The 12,552-nt window shown below is 39.7% G+C and overlaps 1 protein-coding gene across 3 annotated transcripts in view; it reads right to left on the bottom strand.

Annotated features, from left to right (window-relative positions):
• Positions 1 to 12,552, bottom strand: part of frem1a (Fras1 related extracellular matrix 1a) — a 48,565-nt gene that overhangs the window by 11,529 nt on the left and 24,484 nt on the right. Inside the window, exons 16-30 of one of the 3 annotated variants that reach the window (XM_014021075.1) lie at positions 11,820 to 12,072; positions 11,217 to 11,417; positions 10,820 to 11,005; positions 10,543 to 10,739; positions 9,674 to 9,881; positions 8,063 to 8,207; positions 7,824 to 7,965; positions 5,197 to 5,392; positions 4,796 to 5,060; positions 3,427 to 3,844; positions 2,388 to 2,586; positions 2,164 to 2,308; positions 1,946 to 2,075; positions 1,731 to 1,803; positions 61 to 91 (exon numbers count right to left, since the gene is read on the bottom strand). In XM_014021075.1, coding sequence (XP_013876529.1) covers positions 72 to 91; positions 1,731 to 1,803; positions 1,946 to 2,075; positions 2,164 to 2,308; positions 2,388 to 2,586; positions 3,427 to 3,844; positions 4,796 to 5,060; positions 5,197 to 5,392; positions 7,824 to 7,965; positions 8,063 to 8,207; positions 9,674 to 9,881; positions 10,543 to 10,739; positions 10,820 to 11,005; positions 11,217 to 11,417; positions 11,820 to 12,072 — 2,778 coding nt within the window. In that variant the 3' untranslated portion in view covers positions 61 to 71. Of the gene's footprint in view, positions 1 to 60; positions 92 to 1,730; positions 1,804 to 1,945; positions 2,076 to 2,163; positions 2,309 to 2,387; positions 2,587 to 3,426; positions 3,845 to 4,795; positions 5,061 to 5,196; positions 5,393 to 7,823; positions 7,966 to 8,062; positions 8,208 to 9,673; positions 9,882 to 10,542; positions 10,740 to 10,819; positions 11,006 to 11,216; positions 11,418 to 11,819; positions 12,073 to 12,552 lie in introns of those variants that run through there. The other 2 variants (XM_014021073.1, XM_014021074.1) reach the window with 2 other exon arrangements.

Here is a 12,552-nt window from a genome sequence, read left to right as displayed (position 1 = left end):
GGTCACTGGTGCCCATATCCATCAGTCACAGTGCGAGGGGCAGGGTACACCCTGGACAGGTCGCAAGTCCATCACAACTGCCATCCGCGTACTTTATATATTGAGAAATATAAAAAAATAAAAGTTCATTAAAAAAAAACCAACACACACAAAGTACCGAAAACTGGTACCATTTAGTACCGGTACGTTTCCCAGGTACCGGATATTGGTACCGAATCAATTCAAATGCTAAAGGTACCCATCCCTACCCTCACCTCTGGTCAGGAGATGTGGATCATGGCTGAAAAAATGAGATCTTGGATAAGCAACTTAATGAATTTCCTCCGTACTCTGCAGAGCTGAGATAGGGAGAGGAGCTCTGTCATCCAGTTTCCTTCACTGATGTTTAGTATCACAGCTGGACTTTGTCACAATCTGTTCCAAGGTGGGGCTGTCAGGTGGAGCAGGTGTTTAGTACTATTGTCTTGTAGCAAGTCCTGAGTCTGCCAGCTGAGATACTGCTTAAAGTTTCCATGTTTGCCTTGTTCATACGGGTCTCAGCAGTACATGGGAGGTGGGGGGATTTCTTGACTATGTGGGAGGAGTTTGCCCTAACCATCATTGGTAGGGTTCCTGGGTGTGGGCATAGTATGACAAAACCTTGATTTTTTCTGACTGAATTGTCTTGTAACAGAACAATATTTAAATACAAATTATTGTGAATTAATATTCATTTTAAAAAATGGCAATCTTTTTCAAGGTGGGTTGAATTGTTACAGTACAACAGTTCCTTTCCACAGACCATGCTTAGCTTAATTGGTTTTTAGCTTAATTGGTGAYTGTAAATTGTCCCTAGGTGTGAGTGGGAATGGTTGTTCATCTGTGATCTGTGATCCAGGATATATTTCACCTTGTGCTCAACAACCACTGAGATCCACATCCTCACACTGAACAGGATCAGGCAGGTAAAGGACATGGATCAGTGGTTGTTCACTCATACATCACTATAATGTCACATGCAAGTGTGGAAAGTAAGCAGAATAAGGTATCTGATTTCTGTTCTCTTGAACAATGACCCCCATCAGTGGAAGAGTGTGTTGCCATGTTTTTGTTACTTCTTACTTTGTGACTGCTGATTTAAGATTGTTTTGCAACTACAGAACTTGGGCACCTTTAAGTCAATGAGCCGATCATGAACTTTTCTGTAGACCAAAGAATTCTAGAGTCAAATGTGAGGCTATTTGTCCCACAGCTGAAAAGACTACTGTACATCACAATGTCCCAGTCAAAGTCCTGACCTGAATCTGACTGAAAAAATGTGGTTAAGTCCTCTGACAAAAAAACAGAAGATATCTGTAGCTAGATAGAAAAGGCAGTAAAGCTTGGCAGGACTTTGGTACCAGAAACAAAACCATGAAAAGCTCTGGACTCAGATAGTCACTGACAGCTGTGTCAATGAGAAGAGTTCATTTGGGTTAGGATCTTTTTGCTGATAAGATTTGTTTAAAAGACTCGTCTCAAAGGTTGGAAATGTTTGACTGCTTTGAACTGACATATCTGGGATTTTCTGCTCAATGGTACTTTGTAAAAAATTGAGTCAAACAACAAGGCTCCTGTCTCCTCTACGTTTTCTACACAACCTTCACCATACTTGTTTATCTCCGTGCAAATCAACTTGTACAGCTTGGGGAAAGTTCTTTCATCAAGAGCCAGGTCTGAAAAACAAATAATACAAACTTTTATCTAAATACCTGGATCAAACTGAATGAGAGATGAGGGGTTCCTTAGAAAATCTTTTCCAGCCGTTGCAGTCCCTTCTTTTATCTGAACAAAAGAAGAAATATGTTTTATACATGACAGATGATTCAGTTCAAAGTGTGTATGCTTGTACTACTAAGATTTTCATAGTTATTAAACATAAATAGGTCTTATGCTCATCAGGTTCCGTAAGAAATTACTTTCAGACCTCGACAGTGACATATGATGACTCAGCTAAATTCCCCTTTCGAACAATGTCCAGTGAGATGGTTCCCTGCTCCTCACACACTGAGACCTGAGACTGAGAAAACCCCACGCTGGACCACTTGAATTCAAGGCTGCAAAGACAAGGTGTAGCCATAAAGAAAACTGGCTTTTTAAAATATGAAAATGGTAAATGATAAATGCATCCTTGTCTTGTCTCACGTGTGAGTGGGCCCTGAGTTGCCCAGAGGATCAGAGACTGTGAACTGCAGACTGTCTGAGAGGGACTCCCTGTCGGAGGCGATGATGTAGACAATAGTTCTTTTGTTAAGCTCCACCTGAGAGAAACGCTGGGACACAAACTGTCCTGTAAGAGAAAAGCAAGTCGTTTGTATCACTCCAAATTAAGGTATTGCATAGACTGATATACAAAAACTTATCTTGACCTGTGGCAATGTTTTCAAGGTAACCAAAAAATGGTGGACGAATGATGGAAAATATTATCTCCTCATCACTGCAGTCATCTTGAGCCTTCAGCTCTCGGGCTGACAGGAAGATCCCATATCGGCCATCTGCTAAAACTTCTGCTTTCCACAGAGGGAGTAGCTTCTTGACTTCAGGAGATGATTTATCCAAAGGCTTGATCTGAAAACACCATTTGATCAAAGAAGACTTCATCAAAAGTTGCTTTTTTGTGTGTGGAAATTACATAGAAAGTATCACTATGAGTTATACAGTGTGAAACTTTAAGAATTTTTCAGTTTACAAAAGAATAATGGGCCTCATGCAAGAACATGTTCATATTCTTATCCTAAATTTCTCTTACTTTTGTTCATATGAAGTGTTCATACGAACATGTCACGTCAGATTCAACAAACTCTTCTATCTTCAGGAGAAGTGTGTAAATGAGCTGTGTAAACTGATGAATGTGTATCAGGTGCTGTGCACGGGGAGAGGTGATTAGCATAATTACCACCCCAAAAACATTGTATAAGGCTACGTTTCCTGCCCCACATACCAGGAAGTGTCCAGTCATAAATAATATCGCAAAGTAAAAAAGAAGAACTTTACGAGTTCGGAGGTTGAAGTTCTGCTCTCAGAGATCCAGAAAAAAGAAATGTCTTTTTTAGCAGTGTCAGCTGGGGAATTAAAGGAGCTGCTTTAAAGCTGAGGAATGAAATGACTGCTGTTAATGTCGTGTCTCCTGTCACAGAAATAGTCAAACTAATGAAATATAAAGTTATTAGTGAGAAAAATCTATCTAGATAACAGCAGACTGACTGCTCATAAAATATACGACAGGTCTGGACCACTCGTGAATTTTATTCGTATCTGAAGAAAATCTTACAATTCGAGAAAATTGGTGAATGCCACAAATTCTCCTAAATCACTCGTACGCACAACTTAAGAACAAATCTGTGCGTACGAATGGTTCTTGCATGAGGCCCAATGAGAGTATCCGAAACAACATTCATGATCACCCACCTGGATGGTGAAGAACACAGGATCTGTTTGTAAGCGTTCATCCAGCAGGAAGCCCCGAGCTGAGCTGTCAGAGGCCGTGAAAGCAAATCTGTCGATTTGCGACGGGCCTCCGTTGTGYTTATAAGTCAGCTCAAACTTCTTTATGTCTCTCTGGGTAAAGCTGGAGCCAGCTGTTAGTGTGCTACCAGCTAAAACCAGACTGCCATACTGCGGTGGCTGCTGGAGGATGAAGGTCAGGGCGCTGGGTGGAGTGTCTGGGTCCACCAAGGACAGGCAGTCAGGACCAAGGATCATGGCAGATCCTTGAGGAACTGTGAGACCTTTGTTAGCGATCAGAGATGGGAGGACGCGATCCACCATTTCCACCAGAACCTCAAAGCTTCCATTTCGGCTGGTTTTACCATTGCTGACAACAAAGCTAAAAAACAAGTAACAGACTGGGAGTTAGTTTATAGTGTAGCATGATTAATGCCATCTGAAATACTGGTGTTAAATCTGTTAGGAATATTAAATGCACATCTATATAATATTTTAGTTTTTTTTACAAGTTTTGCACATACATCTGGTGTTGTTACTAATCAAAGAGTACAAGATGGTTAAACCATTTTAAATGAGAACTATTAAAATGTCATTTCAGTCACATTAGAGAGGTTTTAGAAATGAAATGAGACAACTATGTTGTCTAAAGTGTCAACAAGTGCAATTTTTAAAGTCAATGCAAAAGCATTCAGCACCCTTTTCACTATTCATATTCATCACAGATCCTTCTCCTCTAGCTTTAGAAAAGCAAAACAAGCACTGAAACAGGCTGCGGTGATGTTTAGTGGCAGTTAATTGTATGAAGTTGATTGAATAATTAAAAAAAACTTTAAGATGTTTTCACACACTACAATAAATGGTAAATGGACTGTACCTATTAACACACATTTATTCAATACTCTACAAAGCTAATGCAAATAAATCAATCTATAGAGACTAATCAGTGCTTTAAATCACATTCATACACTGATGGGACACATCAGAGGCAGTGGAGCTTCAGTGTCTTGCCCAGTGACCCTTTGACATGTGTCAGAATAGCAGGGAATTGAACCGCCAACTCTCGCATTAGAGGAACAACTGCCCTAACCACTCAGCCACAGCTGCCCAATAATCCTAAATGGTTAATTAACATTGAAAACATCATTAATTAAGGATGATTCATGTTTAATAAGGTACAAATTAGCACAATTATAAATAAAGACTAATTGCTTCCAAAACCAACATACACATTGCTCATTCATGCAATTAAATATTCTAACTATTATAGTTAAAGTTCATTTTCAGATCTAAAATTTCTAGTCTTTTATTGACCTGTGGTTTTTGGACTCACTGAAAAATCTCTTTCGTCTTGGTGGCTCGGTTGTCATGGACATACGCCACAAGGTTTGCTGCTATGTCCATCTGGTTGAAAGTGGAGATGACCAGTCCAGGATGGTTGATGTACTCTATGTGTCCGTGATCAGGAGGCTTGGTGATGACATACAGAAGCTCCTCTGGTTTGTTGGTACCATCTGTAGCCAGCAGAACATTTGTGTTGAGAACAACAYGATCACCGCGGCTGACATTCACTGGTTTCACAAAGATGGCAATGTTTCCTGGAAAACACATGCATAAAGTAAAAAAATAAATAAATACTTCAGGTAAACCAAAACATYATGCCTAACCTCAGTAAGTAGACTTTATCTAAATTTACAGTAACGCTGACAAAGACTTTGACACTAAGTCTTGTACCTTTTTCCAATTTTTTGACAGAGATGAGGAAATGCTGTGGTGGGGATTTATTCTTTCCATCCAACAAGTGGAAGATGAAGAAGTCTTGTGTTTTGGCAGCATGAAGGTCAGTGTGGATGTAACGCAAAAGGTTCATGTCCACCATATCCTGGCTGCAGTTCATTCCAGCTGTCAGCGTTCCCCATGTCTGGCCTTCCTGAGATAAGATAAGCAACTGTGAGAAGAATACTGCCTCTGTCTGCGATTAACCCTAAACCATGTTCTTTTTCCACATTAAATTTACATTTTAATGTCCCCCATTGACAGCTCTCTTATCAGTGGGACTGGCTGTGTGATTCAGTCTGAGCAGATTTTCTTTGGATGGGTGTTTTGTTCTGGTGCAATAGGTGAGTTTGGATTAGTTGGTGCTGTTTTGAAATAGAACTAGGTCATAGACATGTCTGGTAACACATGATGGCCCAGAGTATGGTTTAAGCCTGTCTTTGTTTTGATTTGTGTGCTTTTGGTTTATGAAAAAAGTTTTTACCATTATCATTTGTTTGTTTCAAAGGTTGTATTAGTAGTAAATTACTGTAGCATTAGTAGTTAATTAATGTAGTTTTATTAGTTAATTACTGTAGTATTAATAGTTACTGTAGTACTAGTAGATAAATAATACCCAGTAGTAGTAAATTACTGTAGTATTTGTAGTTAATTACAGGAGCATTAGTAGTTAAATACTGTAGTATTTGTAGTTAAATAATGTAGTATTATTAATTAATTACAGGAATAATAGTAGCTAAATAGTGTAGTATTAGTAGTTAAATAGTGTAGTATTGGTGGTTACTGTAGTACTAGTAGAAAAATAATACCCAGTTGTAGCTAATTATTATTGTAGTATTAGTAGATAAATGGTGTAGTATTAGTAGTTAATTACAGGAGTATTAGTAGTTAAATACTGTAGTATTAGTAGTTACTGTAGTACTAGTAGATAATTAATGCCCAGTAGTAGTTAAATACTGTAGTATTAGTAGTTAAATAATGTAGTATTAGTAGTTAAATAATGTAGTATTAATAGTTAATTACAGGAGTATTGGTAATTAATTACGGTAGTATTATAAGTTACTGTAGTATTAGTATTATTAGTAGATTTTTCATGTTTTTTTTATTCCATTTTGTATTTCTTTAGTTTTACAGAGTTCTGGTGAAATACTTATTTTTTTCCTACTTTGTTGTTGGTTGATATATTTATCTTTTCATGTTTTACTACCTCCATCACAGAGGTTTTGTTTTCTGTAGTGTTCGTTTGTCTGTCTGTTAATCTGTGCCCAAGATTACTCAAAAACATATTTTGTGGTCAGGACATGTTGAGGTGGTCACAAAGAACATCTCATAAATATTGGTAGTGATCTGACAACATCTGGCAGAGCTGCAACTCACCTGATATGGCACAGACAGAAAATAAAAATTAAAAAAGAGAGCATACCTAGTTGTTATGATGTCATATTGTGAAAGCCAGTCAGCATTCAGCACAGCTTTGTTGCACTAATCACAGCATATCAGCTGCACACATTCATTTATATAACCTTGGGTCTTGGTGGAGGTTTCTAGTTATCAGATTGCTTTTTGCTAGAAGATAGTCCTGTAACCGGTGGTTTACTGGTTCAATCACCCATTCCAGCTCTCTCAGTCGTGTCCTTGAGCAAGACACTTCACCCACCTGATGGTGGTCCGTGTGTCTGGTGGCTCCGGTTGCATGGCAGCCTCGCCTCTGTCAGTGTGCCCCTGGCAGCTGTGGCTACAATGTAGCTTACCACCATCAGTGTGTGAACATGTGTGTGAATGACTGTAGTGTGAAGCACTTTGGAATCTGCTGAGACTTAATAAAGCAAGCAAAAGTTCAAGTCATTTACCATTTAAATCACTTTTTTATTTTCAAAACCAATTTCTATCTGGTTTTAAAGTTATGTACCTTCTTCTCTAGCTTGGTAAAAAAAACAGCCCCTTGTTCTACGCTTTGCTTCATACAGAGGGTCTGAACTCTTGGCTATTGAAAAAATAATTGCTTGCTGGAGGTGTGGCCTATGTTAAAGTTTAAAATTATTGGATCTGATTTTACCCAATCGCCAATGTTTGGCCATGACGGATGTAGTGTGCCAGCTTGACCGTGAAGGAAGTTAAGCTAAGAAGCTATCAGGAATGCGTGATCTGCAAAAACAACCATCCCCTATGGAGTGTAGAAAAGTACCAAGCTGAACAAGATGTCTGTAAACAAGTGCTGCAGGCTTTGTGAGAAAATTTTAATCTGATTTGGAAGACTTGTCAACACAGACTGAATGGCTTCATTCACTTCCTCCGCTTCCATTGCTAAACTACAGGCAGACTGAAAGAGCACCGACGTTGCCAGAAGTGTATTGAATATCCAGTTGAAATCAATGAGAAATCAATGTCAATGGGAAAAAGCCCAGACGGAGCAAAGGGCCAGGCTACTTCTTCCCTGGCTGAACTGCATCCTGACACTGTAGTAAATAACGTCTGACCTATTTTTAAACTTATTTGAGAATAAACATTTTTTTTTWAAAGTAAATTAAAATGGAACATAATTTCAAACATCTGGTGTGCTGCTTTAAAACATTATAAAAACAAACCTTAATCTGAAGTAGTCCTTGTGTTGGAACACTCTCAAAAATATACATCAACTCTGAAGACGAAGTGTCTCTGTCCTCTGAAAATAACACAACACTGGAGATGATCCTGGCTTCTCCTGGCTCCACCTCCAGTCCGTTGTTCCTGCAGACCATCAAAAAGACATCAGGGTCTGTAGTTTTCGACAGTCACTTATAAAACAACTGACTTCAAACTGGAACTCTGCAGATGATTGTCTAACCTGATGACATGAGGCTCCTCGTCGTTCACTGGCACCACTTCAATCATCACCTGTCTTTGAAGCAGGTGTTTGCCATCAGTCAGTTGCACGCTAAAACTATCCTTCATGTTCTCAGAGCCATCATGCAGATACACTAGTTCCATACCTGGTGCACAAGGGTGATAAAAAGAGGATAGAACTTAGATTTAGTCATAAATCAGTCAAACTGCATAACTAACATGTCTATATTCTGATTTTAGCCCCAAACTCGTAGTGACACAGTTGTGGGTTTAGTTGTTATTTTGTTGTGGTTTCTGAAGTTGGGTTTATTAAGTTTTTTCAGACATTTGTATCAAGAAGAACCCGTCCAGAAGACCTATTCAAATTATTTTAGATTTGCTACCTGAATGCATCAAGACATTTGTTAGTCGTTTYTTGTGTCTCAGCCTGTTTCCTTTGCTCCACAGATTTTGTTCCATCAGTTAATCAGCTCACATGTCTCTACTCTAAAGTTATCCATCTCATTCTGTTCAAGCTCCTTGGTTTAACTTAGTCTTCATCAGGACCTCATCGCACATTCTTGTTTAGTTACAGGTCCTAATTKTATGTAAAGAGTTTTGAATTAATCCTGCCTGCCTGTCCTGAGGAACTGCCAGAATTTCTGGTTTCAGTTACACCACCTCATGGCAGTAGATGATGACCAACATAATTCCAGCAAGCTTGTACATTACACTTGCCAGAAAAGCTGCTAAGTCAATGTTGAGGCAAGAGGAGGAGAACATTACCCTGTCTGGGTTGGTTGATTGTGAGACCTGCTARGAAAACCAGCAATCGAAGGAGTCACTGGTGTCGACCTAAATGTATCCCTCACTCTTTGTTKGTGGATGAGGAGAGTAGACTGCCTTTCTGGAGGGACTTGGCTATCAATAAAACTGCCATCTCCCAGAGTGTGGGAGTCTGTCTGGTCCAGCTCTTTACTGTGTTTCTCACTATCCCATCAACAGAGCACAACGTCCTGATCCCACCCAAGAACCGTAGACCAGGGCCAGGTTCCAGCTGAAACAAAACCCACACTGCAGCCCTTGACCTGGTCTCTGTCAACTATGTTGTTGTGTCATGTTTGGGTCTAAAGGGATCCAGGCATTTGCTCCTCCTATACCAGGTTCTCTCAGTCTCAAGTCTTTTATGGAATCTCACAGGACTATTCTCTGCCAGATCATGTCCTTAAGAGGTTCGTCTTTTTCAGTTCCTCTTCCACAAACTTCTTGAGTTCAAGGTGATCCAGGAGGACCCCTGGACCCCACCAGCTTTCAGGTCAGTCTTCCCAGATGCTACTCAGCCAACCTGTCATCAAATCATTTGCTTTTCTGACTCATCTGCCAGAGCGTCATCCGAGCTGATTTCCAGAACTCTTGCACCTGAATCATTCACAGGCTGCCTGGACAAACCTTGGTCTGTCCACCCAAACTGTCTCAGTCTGCTCCTCTTCCATTGTTTTCTATTTAAGGTGAAGCTAAATAAGGAGTAGGTTACAAGACTGAAGTAATTTGAACTTTAGCAAAATTTCTTTTCTCAAGAAAAAATGTTTGTTTTTGTTTTTTTAGTTTTTCTTTTAAATGATGTAAAAATTACCATTAGTAAGATCTGCCATGGTAAAGTCAAGGACAGGAGATTGCAGGTTGGCTCTTTGTCTCTCTGTGAGTTTTCCATCCCTGTGGGGGAGGATGTTGCCGTGCTGAGGAGGTTGGACCACAGTGAAAAGCAGGACATTCTTGGGGATGTCCAGATCCACTGCATGGAACATAGACAAGTCCAGCTGCTTCATTTCTCCCTCTTGTACCTCTTGACACAGAGAATCCAGTCAGTTTATGTCCGTACAGTCTGTCCTATGTGAACAAAATCTAAGCAGAATGTCTCAGTGTTCTGATCATCTTTTTCAATTCAATTAAAAATATTTATTCATTTCATTAAAAAATAACTATGTGCAATAAAAAACAAAGAAAATACACAAATCAAAATGAAAGGTGACAGAAGAAGAATAAATCTTATAATGTCTGCCCCTTTTATCCCCAGAATATATTAAAAAAACATAATTTACAAAACAATAAAAATAAAAACATTAACTCAAACAACAATTCATATAGCTTCTCATTTTACTTTTCCATACACCTTCAGAAAACTAGCTTTTATCTGTCTCTTAAATATTTACATAGATCTGGCATTTTTAAGATAATCTTCCAGACCATTCTACAATCCTATACCCCAGATTAAACTATACCCTGGATTAAAATACCGGTACATCTTTCTCTCAAGCAAGTACGAAAATACGGCTTCACAATCATTCCCATTCCCTTAAGATAATAACTGTCTCTCTTAACAAAGTTTGCCTGAATGTTGGAAGGTATGTTTCTGTGAGCCTTGTACATAAATAGTAAAATATTATAGTCAACCAAATCACAGAAATTCAAAAGTGGAGTGGGACTGAAATTATGAGAACTTACTGTGATGTTGTGAGTCTCAAACTCTGGGGCTTCATCATTTGTCGGGTTAATTATGACGTAAAAAGGAATGTGTGCAGAGTTATGTTTGCCATCTGACACACAGAGCATGAACTGATCCGCTGTGGGCTCCATCTTCTGGTGTCTGGACTGTACATAGTTGATATGGCCCTCAATAATGTTCTTGTATAAAAATGAAGCTGTGAAAAAGGAAGAGAGAGAACGTGAAACTATTTCTTTTACCTGCTTTTACAGTAAAGTCGTGTATAATCCTGCTCACCTACGCTGATGCCTGTGTTGCTTTGTTCAAAGCCAGGACTGGGGAGGACATTTTCTATGTAGCCAAACTGTGGAGGAGAAACCAAATTGACCACAAGCTCTTCTAAGACTGAGTCCATGTCAGAGGCCTTCAAGTGAGATGCTTTTATTGGGGCAGTCCCACCTTCATCCACTATAAAGATGTCACCTGTGAACAAGAACAAATAATTMATTCCCTTTGCAAGTTTATCTAATGAAGTTCATTTCAATATTAGACAAATATTATCTTTTACTGCCAGACAAGTTATGTAAGACAACTATTTGATCCATCCACACCCACCCTAACACCCAGCAAACCCACCACTCACAGGCCTACACAAAATATATCCAGATGTTAGCTGCAGCGGTCATCAGCCCACCTGTTTCCAGTGTTGGGGGCTGGCTGTCAACAGGAAACACTGTTATGTGGAGGTCGTAAACGGGCAGACTGTCCCGAAGCCGAGTCATGCTCTTACTCTTGGGGTTTATCCTACCACAGCAGAAAGTAGAGCTCTCCGTCTCACCGTCAGAAATAACGAAGGTGATGGTATCTTGGCGAGGAGTGAGTCCTATTTCTAGCCCTAAAACAACCAACGAGACCACTTTCAGAGACAAATTCTACTGTTTTGTGTTTAGACTTCAGAGGATGTAAGCAGGACTCCAATTTYCCTGAAATATTTAGATAATAAATCATTTAGCAGAAGGAAAATGACAGAAAAACTGGGATCATTTGCTGAAGTTCAAACCAAGCATCAGAATGGGAATAAAACAGATTTAAGTGACCTTAATGTGAAATGGTTGCTGGTCTCAGACAATCTGATTATTTCAGAAACTACAGATCTACTGGGATTTCTCCAGGCTTTACAAAGAATGATTTTTTAAAAATCTGAGCAAGCGGCAGTTGAGTAGACAAAAAAGACTTGCTGATTTCTGCAGTCCAGATGGAGTATGTGGAAGCCTTTATTCTACCCTCCCATGTTTACCTGTGTGTTTGTAGGAGATGATCCCCGTAGTGATGTCTGCTTGGATGAAGCGATCAACAATAACACCATTTCGTAGCACCACACCATAATGGGGCTGGCGGGCAATTAAGAATGCTAGGCTGCTGTTGTCACTGTCGGCATCAGTGGCATAGATGTATTCTGCAGTGATGATCATTTCTTGCCCCTCTGCACACATGAAAACTGGTTTCAAACCAGTAACCATCACTGGAACTTCATCATTGATAGGTGTTACCTGGAAATATATATGGATTTCTTTAGGTGCAAACTGGCAGTAGGTGAGTGTAAAACAAAACAAGAAAAAAATTGCACAAGTACCGAAATAAACTAGAACCACAACACTAAAACTAAGTAAATTTGTGTTTGTTTATTTATTTTGCAGTATCAAATCACATTGACAATAATATTTCACTGGAAGGCCTGATTTTTTCTATTATCTTTGCTACATTTTTAAGAAAAAGGGATTTGTGAGTTGAGCAGAGTTGTGCGGCTCGGGTGGTCGCTGAGGCAAAAACCCGGGCGTGGGAGGAGTTTGGAGAGGCCATGGAGAAAGACTTCCGCACGGCTTCGAGGCGATTCTGGTCCACCATCCGGCGTCATAGGAGGGGGAAGCAGTACAGCACCAACACTGTCTATTGTGGAGATGGTGTGCTGCTGACCTCAACTCGTGACGTTGTGGGCCGGTGGGCGGAATACTAGAAGACCTCCTCAATCC

This window comes from Austrofundulus limnaeus, unplaced genomic scaffold, assembly GCF_001266775.1.
Source record: "Austrofundulus limnaeus strain Quisiro unplaced genomic scaffold, Austrofundulus_limnaeus-1.0 Scaffold277, whole genome shotgun sequence".
NCBI lineage: Eukaryota > Metazoa > Chordata > Actinopteri > Cyprinodontiformes > Rivulidae > Austrofundulus > Austrofundulus limnaeus.
This window is presented reverse-complemented; position numbering and strand designations above follow the sequence as displayed.